Source organism: Furipterus horrens, unplaced genomic scaffold (genome assembly GCF_987537825.1).
Source record: "Furipterus horrens unplaced genomic scaffold, mFurHor1.1.pri manual_scaffold_1, whole genome shotgun sequence".
Lineage (NCBI taxonomy): Eukaryota > Metazoa > Chordata > Mammalia > Chiroptera > Furipteridae > Furipterus > Furipterus horrens.
In genome coordinates, this window is record NW_028327171.1 from 3,980,338 (window position 1) to 3,992,478 (window position 12,141).

At 49.7% G+C, this 12,141-nt stretch overlaps 1 protein-coding gene across 1 annotated transcript; it reads left to right on the plus strand.

Annotated features, from left to right (window-relative positions):
* The first annotated feature begins 5,228 nt into the window (after nt 1-5,228).
* On the plus strand, nt 5,229-7,612 carry LOC150020531 (carbonyl reductase [NADPH] 1). The gene is made up of 3 exons (XM_090288808.1): nt 5,229-5,641; nt 6,192-6,299; nt 7,043-7,612. Exons 1-3 carry the CDS (start codon nt 5,353-5,355, stop codon nt 7,477-7,479), a joined length of 834 nt encoding a protein of 277 aa, XP_090144934.1. The 5' UTR covers nt 5,229-5,352; the 3' UTR covers nt 7,480-7,612.
* The last annotated feature ends 4,529 nt before the right edge of the window (nt 7,613-12,141 follow it).

Sequence of the window (12,141 nt, forward strand, 5' to 3'; positions counted from 1 at the left end):
CTAAAAGGGAGGAACCTCCTAGGTGGCCGTCCCAGGCGCGACCCTCAGGGAAGACACCCGTCCTTTGACCCGCCGACCTCCGCCCCGCCCCGGAACCAGCGAGCGCTGGCAGCCACAGACTGGGCCCGCCCCCACTTCCGGGGCGCAGGCCCGCCTCTTTGCTGGACTACGGGGGCTCACCGGCCTGGTTTTCCCAGGATCAGCCCTGCTAGGGAATTCCGTATCTTTTAGGTAAATAGACCTCCCAGCGAGAGATGGAGCCCAATTTCCGCCCCACCCACCCACCTCCATCATAGGGGCCGCATAGTGGCCTGCTTCCCAAGGGTACAGCGCGGCAGGGAACGTGCCCTGGCCCGGTGCTCGGGTCGCAGCGTCCTCCCTACACCAAAAGGTTGCAAGAACCAAGTGAGGGCACACATCGAAGTTGCCGGTTCGATTCCCCGTCGAGGCAGTATGGGAGGCAACCGATAGGTTTCTCTAACATCGGTGTCGCCCCTCCCCCCCTTAACCTGCGCTCTAAAATCAATCAACATATACTCGGGTGAGGATTTTTTTTAAAGAAAAAACTAGGGAAAAGGAACCTTACAGTGGAAAGACCTGGGGGGCAGTGCAGGGGGCAGGTGATGAAGGTTCCCATCATTCAGTGACGAATGATGTTGATAGGATGCCCGGGATGTAGGGAGGGTCCTTGACCTCCGTGGTGCGCCTCTCCAAAACCTCATCACCCTGGGTCTTCTATGAGATAAGCAAAAACACCTGATCAGCACTCCTAAAGTCTGCCAAAGGTCATGAAACACAAGTAAACTGAGAATCCGTCATAAACCAGAGGAAACTAAGGAGACGTGACAGTTCAGTGGAATGTGATATATTGCAGGGAATCAGGCAACAGGAAAAGGATATTAGCGGGGAAACTAGTAAAATTAAAATAAAACGTGAAGCTTAGCTATTACTGCTGTTCCAATGCTAGTTTCTTAGTTGTGACGAACCATCACAGTGAGCTGGTTAATAACAGGGGAATTTGATGGGGGGCATATTGGAATTCTCTGTACTACATTTGCAACTTCTCAGTAAATCTAAAACTGATTGAAAAGAAAAGAGTTAGAAAGAGATGGTTCCAGATCTGGACCCTGGAGTTAGTGATGTCATCAAAAAATCAAAGCTCTTTCTAATTTTCCACACAAGACCCTCCTTGGGTGTTGTTTCCTCGTGGTTTGAAGATAGTTGCTCAGCTCCAGTCCTCACATCCTCACACAGGTACGTTCAAGACAGGAGGAAAGGGGGCAGAACACATGGGTATTTTCCTTTAGGATGAAGGAAGATAATCCATCCGCCCATTGACAAAGATTCTCCCCTTGGCCAAGCCGCTGGGCTCTTCTGCGCCTGTATCTCCACGAGGCCTCAGCCTATGCAGCCTACAGGCTCGGCACGAATGGCTCCATCCATCCACTCCCCGCCACCTTCAAAGGCGTAAACTAGCCCTAGCAGAGTTTCTCCCAGCTCGAGGCTCGTTTCCCTAGAATGACGCTAGCCCCCCTTAAGGAGCTCAAAGCTGCCAAGAACATTTACTATTTGTTCTAGGCGACGCTTGATGACCCTTTGCCACCCACAAAGGCTCACCGTGCCCTGTGAGAATCCTTGCTCTGTGCCTCGGAGATACTGTGTATCTCCTACAACTCAGGAGTCTTTCTCAAGGATCTGAAAGCCCGTGCTTTGAAATGTGACTATCAGAACAGAGAGGGCTTCCGTCTGTCTCCCGGTCGCTGTAGACACACAGCGGTCCTAACCGAATCAGCATTGACACTCGAGCATCTTTCACTTCCCTGACTCTGCTCAAGCCCCGCTGGTCCCCCTCCCTCCTCCCTCCCCCTCCCTTTGAAGAGCCCAGTCACCTCTCTACACATCCAGGCTGAGTTCAGTTCACACTGGACCCTCTTCCCTATTGCAATACTATGTTACCGATTCAGGTCTGTTCTTACGACTTTAGTATCCAGCTTCATCTTGGCCAGAATTAATTGTTTGGAGTTAACCTACCTACTAAGCAACGCAGCCACGATTTGATTCTCAGACTCAAAGTCCGTGCTCCACCCGTGTAGGAAAACAGCGAATACCCTATACAGACAATGTGTAGAGAGCGAAGCCGGGGTCAGGGTGGGTTCTCTGAAGGTAAATAATCACGGGCAAGGGAAGACCCCGCGAGCTTGATAACTTACCACTGAACAGTACTGTTCCCCAACATTTCTTATTTTAAAGACGCCACGGAACTCTGTACTTTAGGACACATGAAATAACTGTGAGTGGTAAAGATATGAGTTTATTCCACAAGTTAACGGACGCGTTGTGATAAAATTCTTTTCCATAGTGCAGCCAGGACGACCTCAGACTTAATTCTCGCAGTGTAAGGATTACCTCTACGTCAGCCATTAGCCGTAAAAACAGAGATCTTGGCCTCTACTTTGACTCTTGTTTTATTTTGCAAGCTGTTCAGAACCCAGACAAGGTGCTGTGTGTGAGGAGGGCGAGGGGCTCAAACACACCACCAAGGTCAAGACCCAAATGTAACAGAGGAAAAGAGACATAAAATCATCCACGTAGAGCTTAATTCCCTGGCTTTAAATTAGCATGTTTTTTCAATATAAATTTTCAAGAATGTTCCCATAGTCAAATCTGTCAGTACTTTCCTTTGTAAGTCTTCCCCTGTTCCCATGTTGACAAAGCCCTTTTCCCCGTAAGGAGAAATATACACTTTACTTAAGTATCCTTATACTTGTTTTCTGGTTTTATAAATAAAACAAGAAGTTAAAAAGTGAGGAAGCAGTTTTTTCTCTCTTCAGAAATTAATTGGCATATGTTGTATCTCTCTCTCTTTTTCTTTCCAATCATTTGTTGCTCCCTTTCCCCAGTACCATTTTTGGAATAATTCTTCCTTTCCCCCATTAATTGTTAATGCAATTATATCATATGCTAAATTTGTATTACTGCAACATACGTTATATATTGTGTTTTCTGAAGCATCCTGCCTTACTGACCTGTCAATTCTTGTGTTGCTACCAGTACCAATATGTTAAACAAATGAGGCTGAAAATTGTGATTCGTGACGTTCCGTACACACCATGTGCTATGGATGAGTGGCCCTCTAAGTAAATTTAATCCATCCCACTCCCTTTTTTAAAAAAAATTGATTGATTTAAGAGAGAGAGAGAACCCTGTGACTGCTGGCCACCGGAAGTGTAGCTAGTGCAGCTGAAGAACTGAATTCTAAATGGTATTACTTAGCTTAAATTTACATTTAAATGACCACCTGTGACTAGTGGTAACCATAAGGGACAGCACAGAAATGAAACTTGGCTTTATAGTTCCCTATTTCCTCTGTTGTAGATACTAAATAGGAAGGGAAAAAATTCACTTCCTAACGGACACTTCTCCAAGGAGGACACACAGAGGGCCCATAGGCATATGAAAGGATGCTCAACATCACTAGCCATCAGAGATGCAAATTAAAACCACAGTGAGATACCACCTCACACCTGTCAGAATGTCCATCATCAGCAAACAACAAGAGCTGGCGAGGATGCAGAGAAAAGGGAACCCAGTGCCCTGCTGGGGGGAATGCTGACTGGTGCGGCCGCTGTGGGAAACAGCATGGGATTTCCTCAAAAAACTAAAAGTGGAACTGCCTTTTGAACCAGCAATTCCATTGCTAGGATTATATCCAAAGAATCCTGAAACCCCAATTCAAAAGAACTTATGCACCCCTATGTTCACAGCAGCGCTGCTTACAATAGCCAAGTGCTGGAAACAGCCTAAGTGCCCATTTGCAGATGAGTGGATTATAAAACTGTGGTATATTTGCACATGGAGTACTATGGAGCAGAAAGAAAGGAGGAACTCTTACCATTTGCAACAACACGGATGGAACTAGAGAGAATTATGCTTAGCGAAATAAGCCAGGTGGTGAAAGACAAATACCATATGATATTACCTAATACAGGAGACTAATGAACAACACAAAGAAACGAGCAGAATAGAAGCAGAGGCATAGAAGCAAGGAGCAGACTGACAGTGACCAGAAGGAATGGGGGAGGAAGAAAAGGGGGTAAAGAAGGGGAAGGGTCGGGTCAAGGAACAAGTATGAATGACCCGTGGACATGGACAACGGGGAGGGGATTGACTTGGGGGTGGGCAGGGGAGAGCAATGGCAGAAAAATGGGACAACTCCAATAGAGCAACAATAAAAAAAGAAATGAATGAAAATTCATTTCCTATCACAACTAATTTTTGGCCTGAGGACCTCAACTTAAAATGGAGATAACAAGACGCATCCTGACTAGTTATTGTGAGTGTGAAAAATGGCTGCAAAGCCACCTGGCACCTGTGCACCTGCGGACCTGGATACAGGTCACTCGATGACCTTCAAGTGTCTAGGGCAGCGACTTTCAACCTTCATCTCGTGGCACACACAAACTAATTACTGGGATTCTGCGGCACACCAGGAAATAGATTTTTTTTTTGCCATTATAACAGAAAAACAGGTCTAGTTTTGCCTTATTCACACCGGACAGCTGTTGTGTTGACTGTTATTTTCTTATTTCACAATCCAAGGGACGACTGGTCAGCGCCCCCGACTGAATAGCCAGGCGTTGCCCGTTTTAAAGACCCTCGCAGCGCACCGGCTGACTACGCTGAAAACCGCTGCTCCCGGGAGGTGATCAGTGAGCGCGGCCCACTGTTCCGTGAAAACCAGCCGAGGATGAGCCAGCAGCTTTGTCTCCGCCGACGCAGGGGACAGACCGACACACGCGCGGGCCGTCATGTCCTCCTCACTCATTCCACAACCCCGGCTGCAGAGGCTTTCGTTTTCAAGCTCCAGTCTCTCAAACATCGGGGGGTGGAAAAGTCTGTACAAATGCCTCGTTTCTTCGGGCGCAGCTGTGACTCCTCGGCTGTGGGACCAGGAGGAAAACGCCTCGGAGAGCCGGGGGCAAGGGTTCAGTTTAAGCGTCGTCACAAGTCCCATGAGAACGGGTCTCTGCGGGCGGACGGACGCACGGACAGGCGCCGGCAGCCAAAGGCCTTCGCCCTCAGCCCGCCTGTTTCGTAACCCTGCCCGGGCGCCCTTCCCTGCATTCCAGCACCCCGCGCAGTTCACGGGGGTTCGGGGGGTGGGATCGGGGCGGGGCCTGCGCCTGCGCCTGCGCGCTGGGAGGGACGGCTCCGGGCTCCGCGCAACAGGCTACCCCGGGACGCGCGCAAACGCGCTGAGACGCCCGCGAGTCGTGAGCTGTGCCGAGCGGTTCGGTGTAAACAGTGCGGTCCGCTCTCCACGCAAGTGCCGCGCGGGTTCCCCACCGAGCCATGTCGTCCTGCAGCCGCGTGGCGCTGGTCACCGGCGCCAACAAGGGCATCGGCTTCGCCATCGCGCGGGACCTGTGCCGGCAGTTCTCGGGGGACGTGGTGCTCACGGCGCGGGACGCGGCGCGGGGCCAGGCGGCGGTGCAGCAGCTGCAGGCCGAGGGCCTGAGCCCGCGCTTCCACCAGCTGGACATCGACGACCCGCAGAGCATCCGCGCCCTGCGCGACTTCCTGCGCCAGGAGTACGGGGGCCTGGACGTGCTGGTCAACAACGCGGGCATCGCCTTCAAGGGTAAGGGGCGGGGTGGTCGCCAGGGAGGAGCCACCCCGAGCACCTCCCGCCAGGGTCGGGCTGGATCTGTCAGGGAATCGCTGCGATGGGGCTTCTTTGCACCCATGGGGCGCAGGACGGCTCCTTCGGGAAGTGGGAGGGGTGGGGACAGGGCAGCCCGCAGGTCAAAGTGCAAGAGAAGCCCGAGTGCTTTCTGGCCAAACGGACCTTCGTTTGCGTTTGGAAACGCTTGGCTCTGAGGGCCTGGCAGTCTGTTCTGGGTTGTCACAGTTTCTCCAGGTTTACTTTAGGGCAATTGGGTGAGTTTTTAACGAATTGTTAAATAAAGGAAACAGCACAGTCCGGTTCACAAAGATCCCATTGTGCGCCCTGCACCCGGCCTTCCCGAACGGTGCCATCCGGCAACAGTGCAGAACGTCACCAAACAAGGAGAGTGTAGAGGACTCTCCCCAGGAGCCAGTTTTACACAAAATGCACGTTTTCTATCATTCTATGGACCTTTGGCACGTGCCTACTGTGTATTAACTCTGTTCCCCTTCTCTCCTTAAAGTTAATGATCCCGCACCGTTTCACGTTCAAGCAGAAGTGACGTTGAAAACAAACTTCTTTGGGACCCGAGACGTCTGCACAGAGCTCCTGCCTCTCATGAAACCCCAAGGTGAGTCTGAGGAGGAGGAGCCCTCCTGTCCAGTCTCCGTGGGGACCCTCTGGCATACCCACCTGCAGCCTTTGTCTCTCTCACTGACAGAGAAAACGGTCCTTGGCAGGGTGTGCCTCAGAGAGAGCGCAGGAGTCCTTTGTCAACAGCTGTCCCACCTCCCCATCCCTGCAGCTGCCCACTTCCCCTTCACCACCTGCTCCCACGCTGATAAAGCCCAAACGTGGAGAGCACAGCATGCCGGTCGGCCCACTGGGCTGATTTGTGTTTACCTCCCTCGATCAGAGTAGCGCCTCCAAACCCGGATGGTGCCTGTTCGCCTTAGAGCTGCCTTTTGTTGGTCCACAGATACCTGTTCACAGAGCCCTGCATAAGTGACCGTAAGATCTCAATTGTTCCCCAAAATAGTCTTAGGGGAAAAGAGGCGGTCTGCTCCTGAACGCAATGAGTACCTCTTTGTATTCCCCTTGACTTGTATAAACCATTTTCATGTTCTTATGGAACTTGTGGGCACTGCCCTGCCTCCTTGTTAAAGCATGTCTCTGACCTCATCTGAGACATGATGGGAAGGTCAGGTTTCTAGATTGTCTTCCATCCTCCACTCATAGAGACAGTCTTCATGTATGCTCATAGCACACTGGAAACTTCTCCAATAGCAACTTCCTGGTCCCAAACCCCAGCAGATTCGGCAGCCGTCATGCCAGTGTGCGCCTTTCTATGTCGTGATTCCTGCTGTGTTGCAGGCCGAGTGGTGAATGTGTCCAGCTTCGTGAGTGTCAGAGCTCTGAAGAGCTGCAGCCCGGAACTGCAGCAGAAGTTTCGAAGCGACACCCTCAGCGAGGAGGAGCTGGTGGGGCTCATGAACAAGTTTGTGGAAGATACAAAGAACGGGGTGCACCAGAAGGAGGGCTGGCCCAACACCGCCTATGGGGTCTCAAAAATCGGCGTCACGGTCCTGTCCAGGATCCACGCCAGGAAGCTGGGCGAGCAGAGGAGCGGGGACAGGATCCTCCTGAACGCCTGCTGCCCAGGGTGGGTGAGAACTGACATGGCCGGACCCAATGCCACCAAAAGCCCAGAAGAAGGAGCAGAGACCCCTGTGTACTTGGCCCTTCTGCCCTCAGAGGCTGAGGGGCCTCATGGACAGTTTGTTTCAGAGAAAAAGGTTCAACCATGGTGAGCCCCTCTCCCAGCTCTCTCCATGGGCCCCATGATGCTGTCTGTCCTGAATGGACCAAAAGTGCCTGTACGCTGTCAAATAATTTCTGTCCCAAAATATAGCTCCATAAAGTATTGGTTAACTTGGCTACTAATCCTGTGAGTCTTGTGATTTTTTTTTTTCTGTGATACAGGGGGAGAAAGAGTGCTGTGGATGAGAGTACAGTGACCCCTCACTTACCGCAGGTATTACGTTCTAGACCCCCCCCCACGACAGGTGAGAATCTGCGAAGTAGGGACCTTACATTTATTTTAGTATTTACTGTACAGCGCCGCAAAATCCCGCAACATAGCAAAAAATCCACGATAAATAATTACATATAATATATTTTAAAATCCCGTGATACAGTGAGGCCGCCATACGTGAACTGCAATATAGAGAGGGACAGCTGTAATGAGTGAAAACCGCAGATGATTAAACGGTTCGCTCTACAGATCCACTGTGCACTCTACTTACATGCTGAACCTGCTCAGAAATCTAACAGACCTAAAAGTTAGGTCAAGGAAGGACAGCCTGACTCGGCTGCCACCAGCCTAGGAGGAGCCAGAGAGTAAAGATCGTCAGCTTTGCAGGCCACAATCTCTTGGAATGGCTCAGATCTGCCGGTGCAGCGTGCAAGCAGCCCCAGACCACTTGTAACCAGTGAGCGGGGCGGGGTTTTACATATTTCTATTAACTGTGACCCGGGGCCACACCAACATGCAGGCTCTTGAAGAAAACGGATTATTTAACCATGACACACATGTGCCATCGATGGCCAAGCACAGAGTGAGAGCTGGCACGCACGGGGCATCCCCAGCGGGAGCAGTGCTGCCCACACTGAAAGTAATCACGGGACCGATTTCTTTAATAAGAAAGGAAGGTGATCTATTGTATGTCTTCAGAAGCAGGTACCCTGTCTAAATATCGCATTGCATTTTGGGAAAAAGCAACCAATCCCGTTCTGCAATGGATAATAGGTCCAAACCCAAAACAATTACCCTGCACAACTCTTCACCTTTTGGGGCTCTTCCAAAATAGTTTCTTTAGTTCAACGGCCATCAGTCTAGCCCCATTATCAGCACCAACCAGTGTGCTTTGGGGGAAGAACGCCTCTCCAGCCCCATCTGCTGCTGGGCTCAGAGCTGGCATCAAAGAGGGCTGTGTGTGTTCTGCCTGGGGCCGAAGTGCCTCTTGGGCATGGGGAAGGGGCAGACAGGGAGTGGGGGCATTAGCAAACTCGTGGAGGGAGGGACAGAGGCGGGTGTCTGTCTAGAAGTCACAGTCTGGAGCCCAGAACTCAGTGCCACTTCTGGGATTGTCTGGGTCACCATAGAGCAAGACAACACCCTCCAACCCCTGCGGCCCACAGCACTGCCTGCTCTCTGTTCAAGTTGCTCATCGCGTGACAGAGCTCCACGACTTCCTGTGGTTGGAGAGAGGGCTCAACGTGCTGATCAACCATGTGAGCATCTTCGTTCTGGTTAGGGTAAGTACATGCTAGCTCAGAGGAGAGAGCCTTTCATGAGGGGGACCAGCCAGGGGAGCCAGCACCCCCCCGGGGGGGGGGGACAGTTGGGATAGTAGCTCCTATGGGACCTAGAACAGGCTCCCTAGGGAGGACTGGAGACCACAGAGACAGCAGAAACCTCAGTGACTGGCAAGGCTTTCCAACCAGAGGGTCTTTGCGTTACCAGGGTTCAGACTCTCAGGGACCCCCTCCAGGTTTCTGCACATTTTCTTTGATTGTACTTTAGAGTAGTTCGTTGATTTTTAACTTATTTTGGAGGGAAAAAATTGCAAAACTACACATTTTGCATGCTTCACCTAGCCTCCGAATAGTACCATCGTACAGCACTAGAAAAGATTAGCAAGCCACGACTTTGACATTGGCACAATACTGTGACCTACAGCCATTACTTTGAATTAACCACATTTTACTTGCAAAAAAAAATTTTATATAACTATGGAATTTCACCACATGAATACTATTCATCAACTCCGCTCAACTTCTCCCTGTAACATGATGATCACACACCACTTCATATTCAAGCAGAAGTGATGATGAAAACAAACTTTTAGGACCCAAGATGTCTGCACGGAGCTCCTGCCTCCCGTGAAACCCCAAGGTGAGTCTGAGGAGGAGGAGCCCTCCTGTCCAGGTTCCAGAACCATCCTCCTGCCTGCCTCGGACCTGTCTGCAGCCCCTGCTCCCGCTCCCTGCTCAGCAACACTGCCCCCTTGTGTCCCCGCCGGCCGGGGCGCTTCCGCCTCAGGACAGTACACTCCTGTCCAGTGGTCATCAGTGCTCTCTGTCCCGCTGGTCTCTGCACACCTGGCTCTATTTTTTTAATTGATTTTAGAGAGGAAGAGGAAGGGGAGAGGGACGGAGACAGACGGGAGCATCGCTGTGTTGGTTCACTTCCTTAGCCTCTCATTGGTTGATTCTTCTATGTGACCTGACTGGGGATTGAACCTGCCACCTATGGGGATGACACTAACCAACTGAGCTATCTGGCCAGGGCTACAGCTGGCACTTTCTTACCCTTCAGGCCGGTGTTCAGAAGTCTCCTCGGAGGCCAGTCATTGCTCGTGCCCCTCACGTGCTGCAGTTCCCGCCCCCCTCCCTCTCCCTCTCTCTGAGGGATCTTACTCAGGTTAGTGGGGCCTTCACTGCCACCAATTCATTAGGCCCCGAAAGTCTTCTTCTGGATCTGATCACGTGGGCTTTCCTTTCTTCTCTACTGATACAGCATATTAAATACATCAATTGGTTTCTAGATGCTAAACCAACCATACATATCTGAAATAAATATCACTTAGTTTTTACGAGTTCAGGAGGTCCCCAAGACCACCCTCAGGTTCAAAATTAATGAAAGCTATAACACTCAAAATGACAGTGTGTGCTAGGAAATGCAGACTGATTCAAATCCACAATGGGGAAACTCACCGGACAGGGTCCAGGAAAGGCCAGGCGCGGAGCTTCCAGTGGTCCTGTCCCAGGAAGTCCTGCAGACAGCGTGGATTTATTCTAGCAAATGTACACAGGGCACGGCCCACCAGGGACGCTCACCTCGGCCTTGGTTTCAGGTGTTTTTGTTGGGAGTTGGTCACCTACACGTGGCTCATCGTTCTCTTGGCTGACCTTACTCTCCAGCCCAGCTCATACCAGGTGCCTCACCGTCATCATGTTGTTAACATACATGGTGTAGCCTGACCCTAACCCCCAAGTAAACAAGGACAGTCTTATCAGGCAGGACAGTGCAAGGGGTTCAAGATTACCCCCAGCAGCCCTGGGCAAAGGGCCAAACCTTTTCACAGGTCACTCCTGGAGCTCCGCCAAGGCTCTCTTCCAGCACAATGATCATAGAGCGTATTTAATACACAGTTTATACAACAGATACAGAAATGGTACCAGAAGTATGCCTAACATTTGGAGGAGCCAGAGTGGGGTAAGGAGACATTGAAAGGAACAGCTAGCCCATCCCGTAAAGCCACTACATACATTTTCATGTTTTTGTCCTCCTTGATTCCCGTTGACCAACTGTTATTTTTACTTTATCTAGCATGAACTGTTTGTGGCAGAACTATTTAGTAGTGTTAGATAAACTGAGGCATATCAAAAAATTAAGAGTTTATCGGAGAAAACCTCTATTGGAGTTGGGAAGCACCAAAGCAGAAGTATTAGAAACGCTCAAACTACCTTCCTCTCCCTCTTTCCCTTCCATTGTCTCTAAAATCAATGAACGTATCCTCAGGAGAGGATTTTTTAAAAAATTACAAAATACTTGAGATCCTGTTTTGGAATACAAAGGTCTCTAAACAAGAATGGATGCTGCTAGAACAATGCTGTTTCCTTTCATCTCATAATCAAGTCAGAGTGAAGACCTTGGCTACATCATATACATGCTCCATTAAAAAAAAAAAACACATCCTGACCCTTGGGCCACAGTTCTCTTGTAAGTACAGTAGTTCTTGTCCAGAGCTGGAAAAGTCTTCTCAGATGAGCACGTGAATGAAGGGAGGGAGGTAAAGGAAAAATAAAACGAAAAAAGATGAAGTCTGATTGGGGAGCAACTGGACAAGAAAACCAAAAAGGAACATGAATTTAAAGTTTATTCCAGCTAGAATGCAGGTTATTCCGCCTTGAAGGTAGCATCACACGGCATCCTTCTGAGTCCAGGCCCGAGACAGTCTGTTGTACTTCCTGTCTCTGTCTGTTTTATAGACCTGTGAAATCTCTGACACTAAGAGGTCATCTGGGTTTGACTCACAAAACAGTCAACAAACGGGCAAAAGAACTTTAGAAATTGTTAGAGCAAGAGACCACTGTGATCTTAGATTATTGAGACAAATGCTAACATTATTGTTAACATTTGGGTGGTAAATTCTTGTTATAAATGCAACCTTAGGTGGTTTGAAGGGGTGGTCTGAGGGAAAATGAGTTATTAAAAAAAATACACAGGCTTAATCCGTTCTCTGACTACAGTGGAATTAAGTTATTAGAAGCCAATAATTGCAAGATATCTAGAAAATCCCAAAGCAGTTGGAAAATAAAAAATATGCTCCTAAATACCGATGGTCAAAGAAGATATTAGAAAGTAAATTAGAAAGTACTTGAAACGGATTGAAATTGAAACACAA

Excerpts from the sequence above, each read along its gene's own strand:
- LOC150020531 (XM_090288808.1), top strand. The coding sequence starts at position 5,353 with ATGTCGTCCTGCAGCCGCGTGGCGCTGGTCACCGGCGCCAACAAGGGC. Across the intron at positions 5,642-6,191 it reads CGCGGGCATCGCCTTCAAGG|TTAATGATCCCGCACCGTTT; the intron begins GTAAGGGGCGGG and ends CTCTCCTTAAAG. Across the intron at positions 6,300-7,042 it reads GCCTCTCATGAAACCCCAAG|GCCGAGTGGTGAATGTGTCC; the intron begins GTGAGTCTGAGG and ends GCTGTGTTGCAG.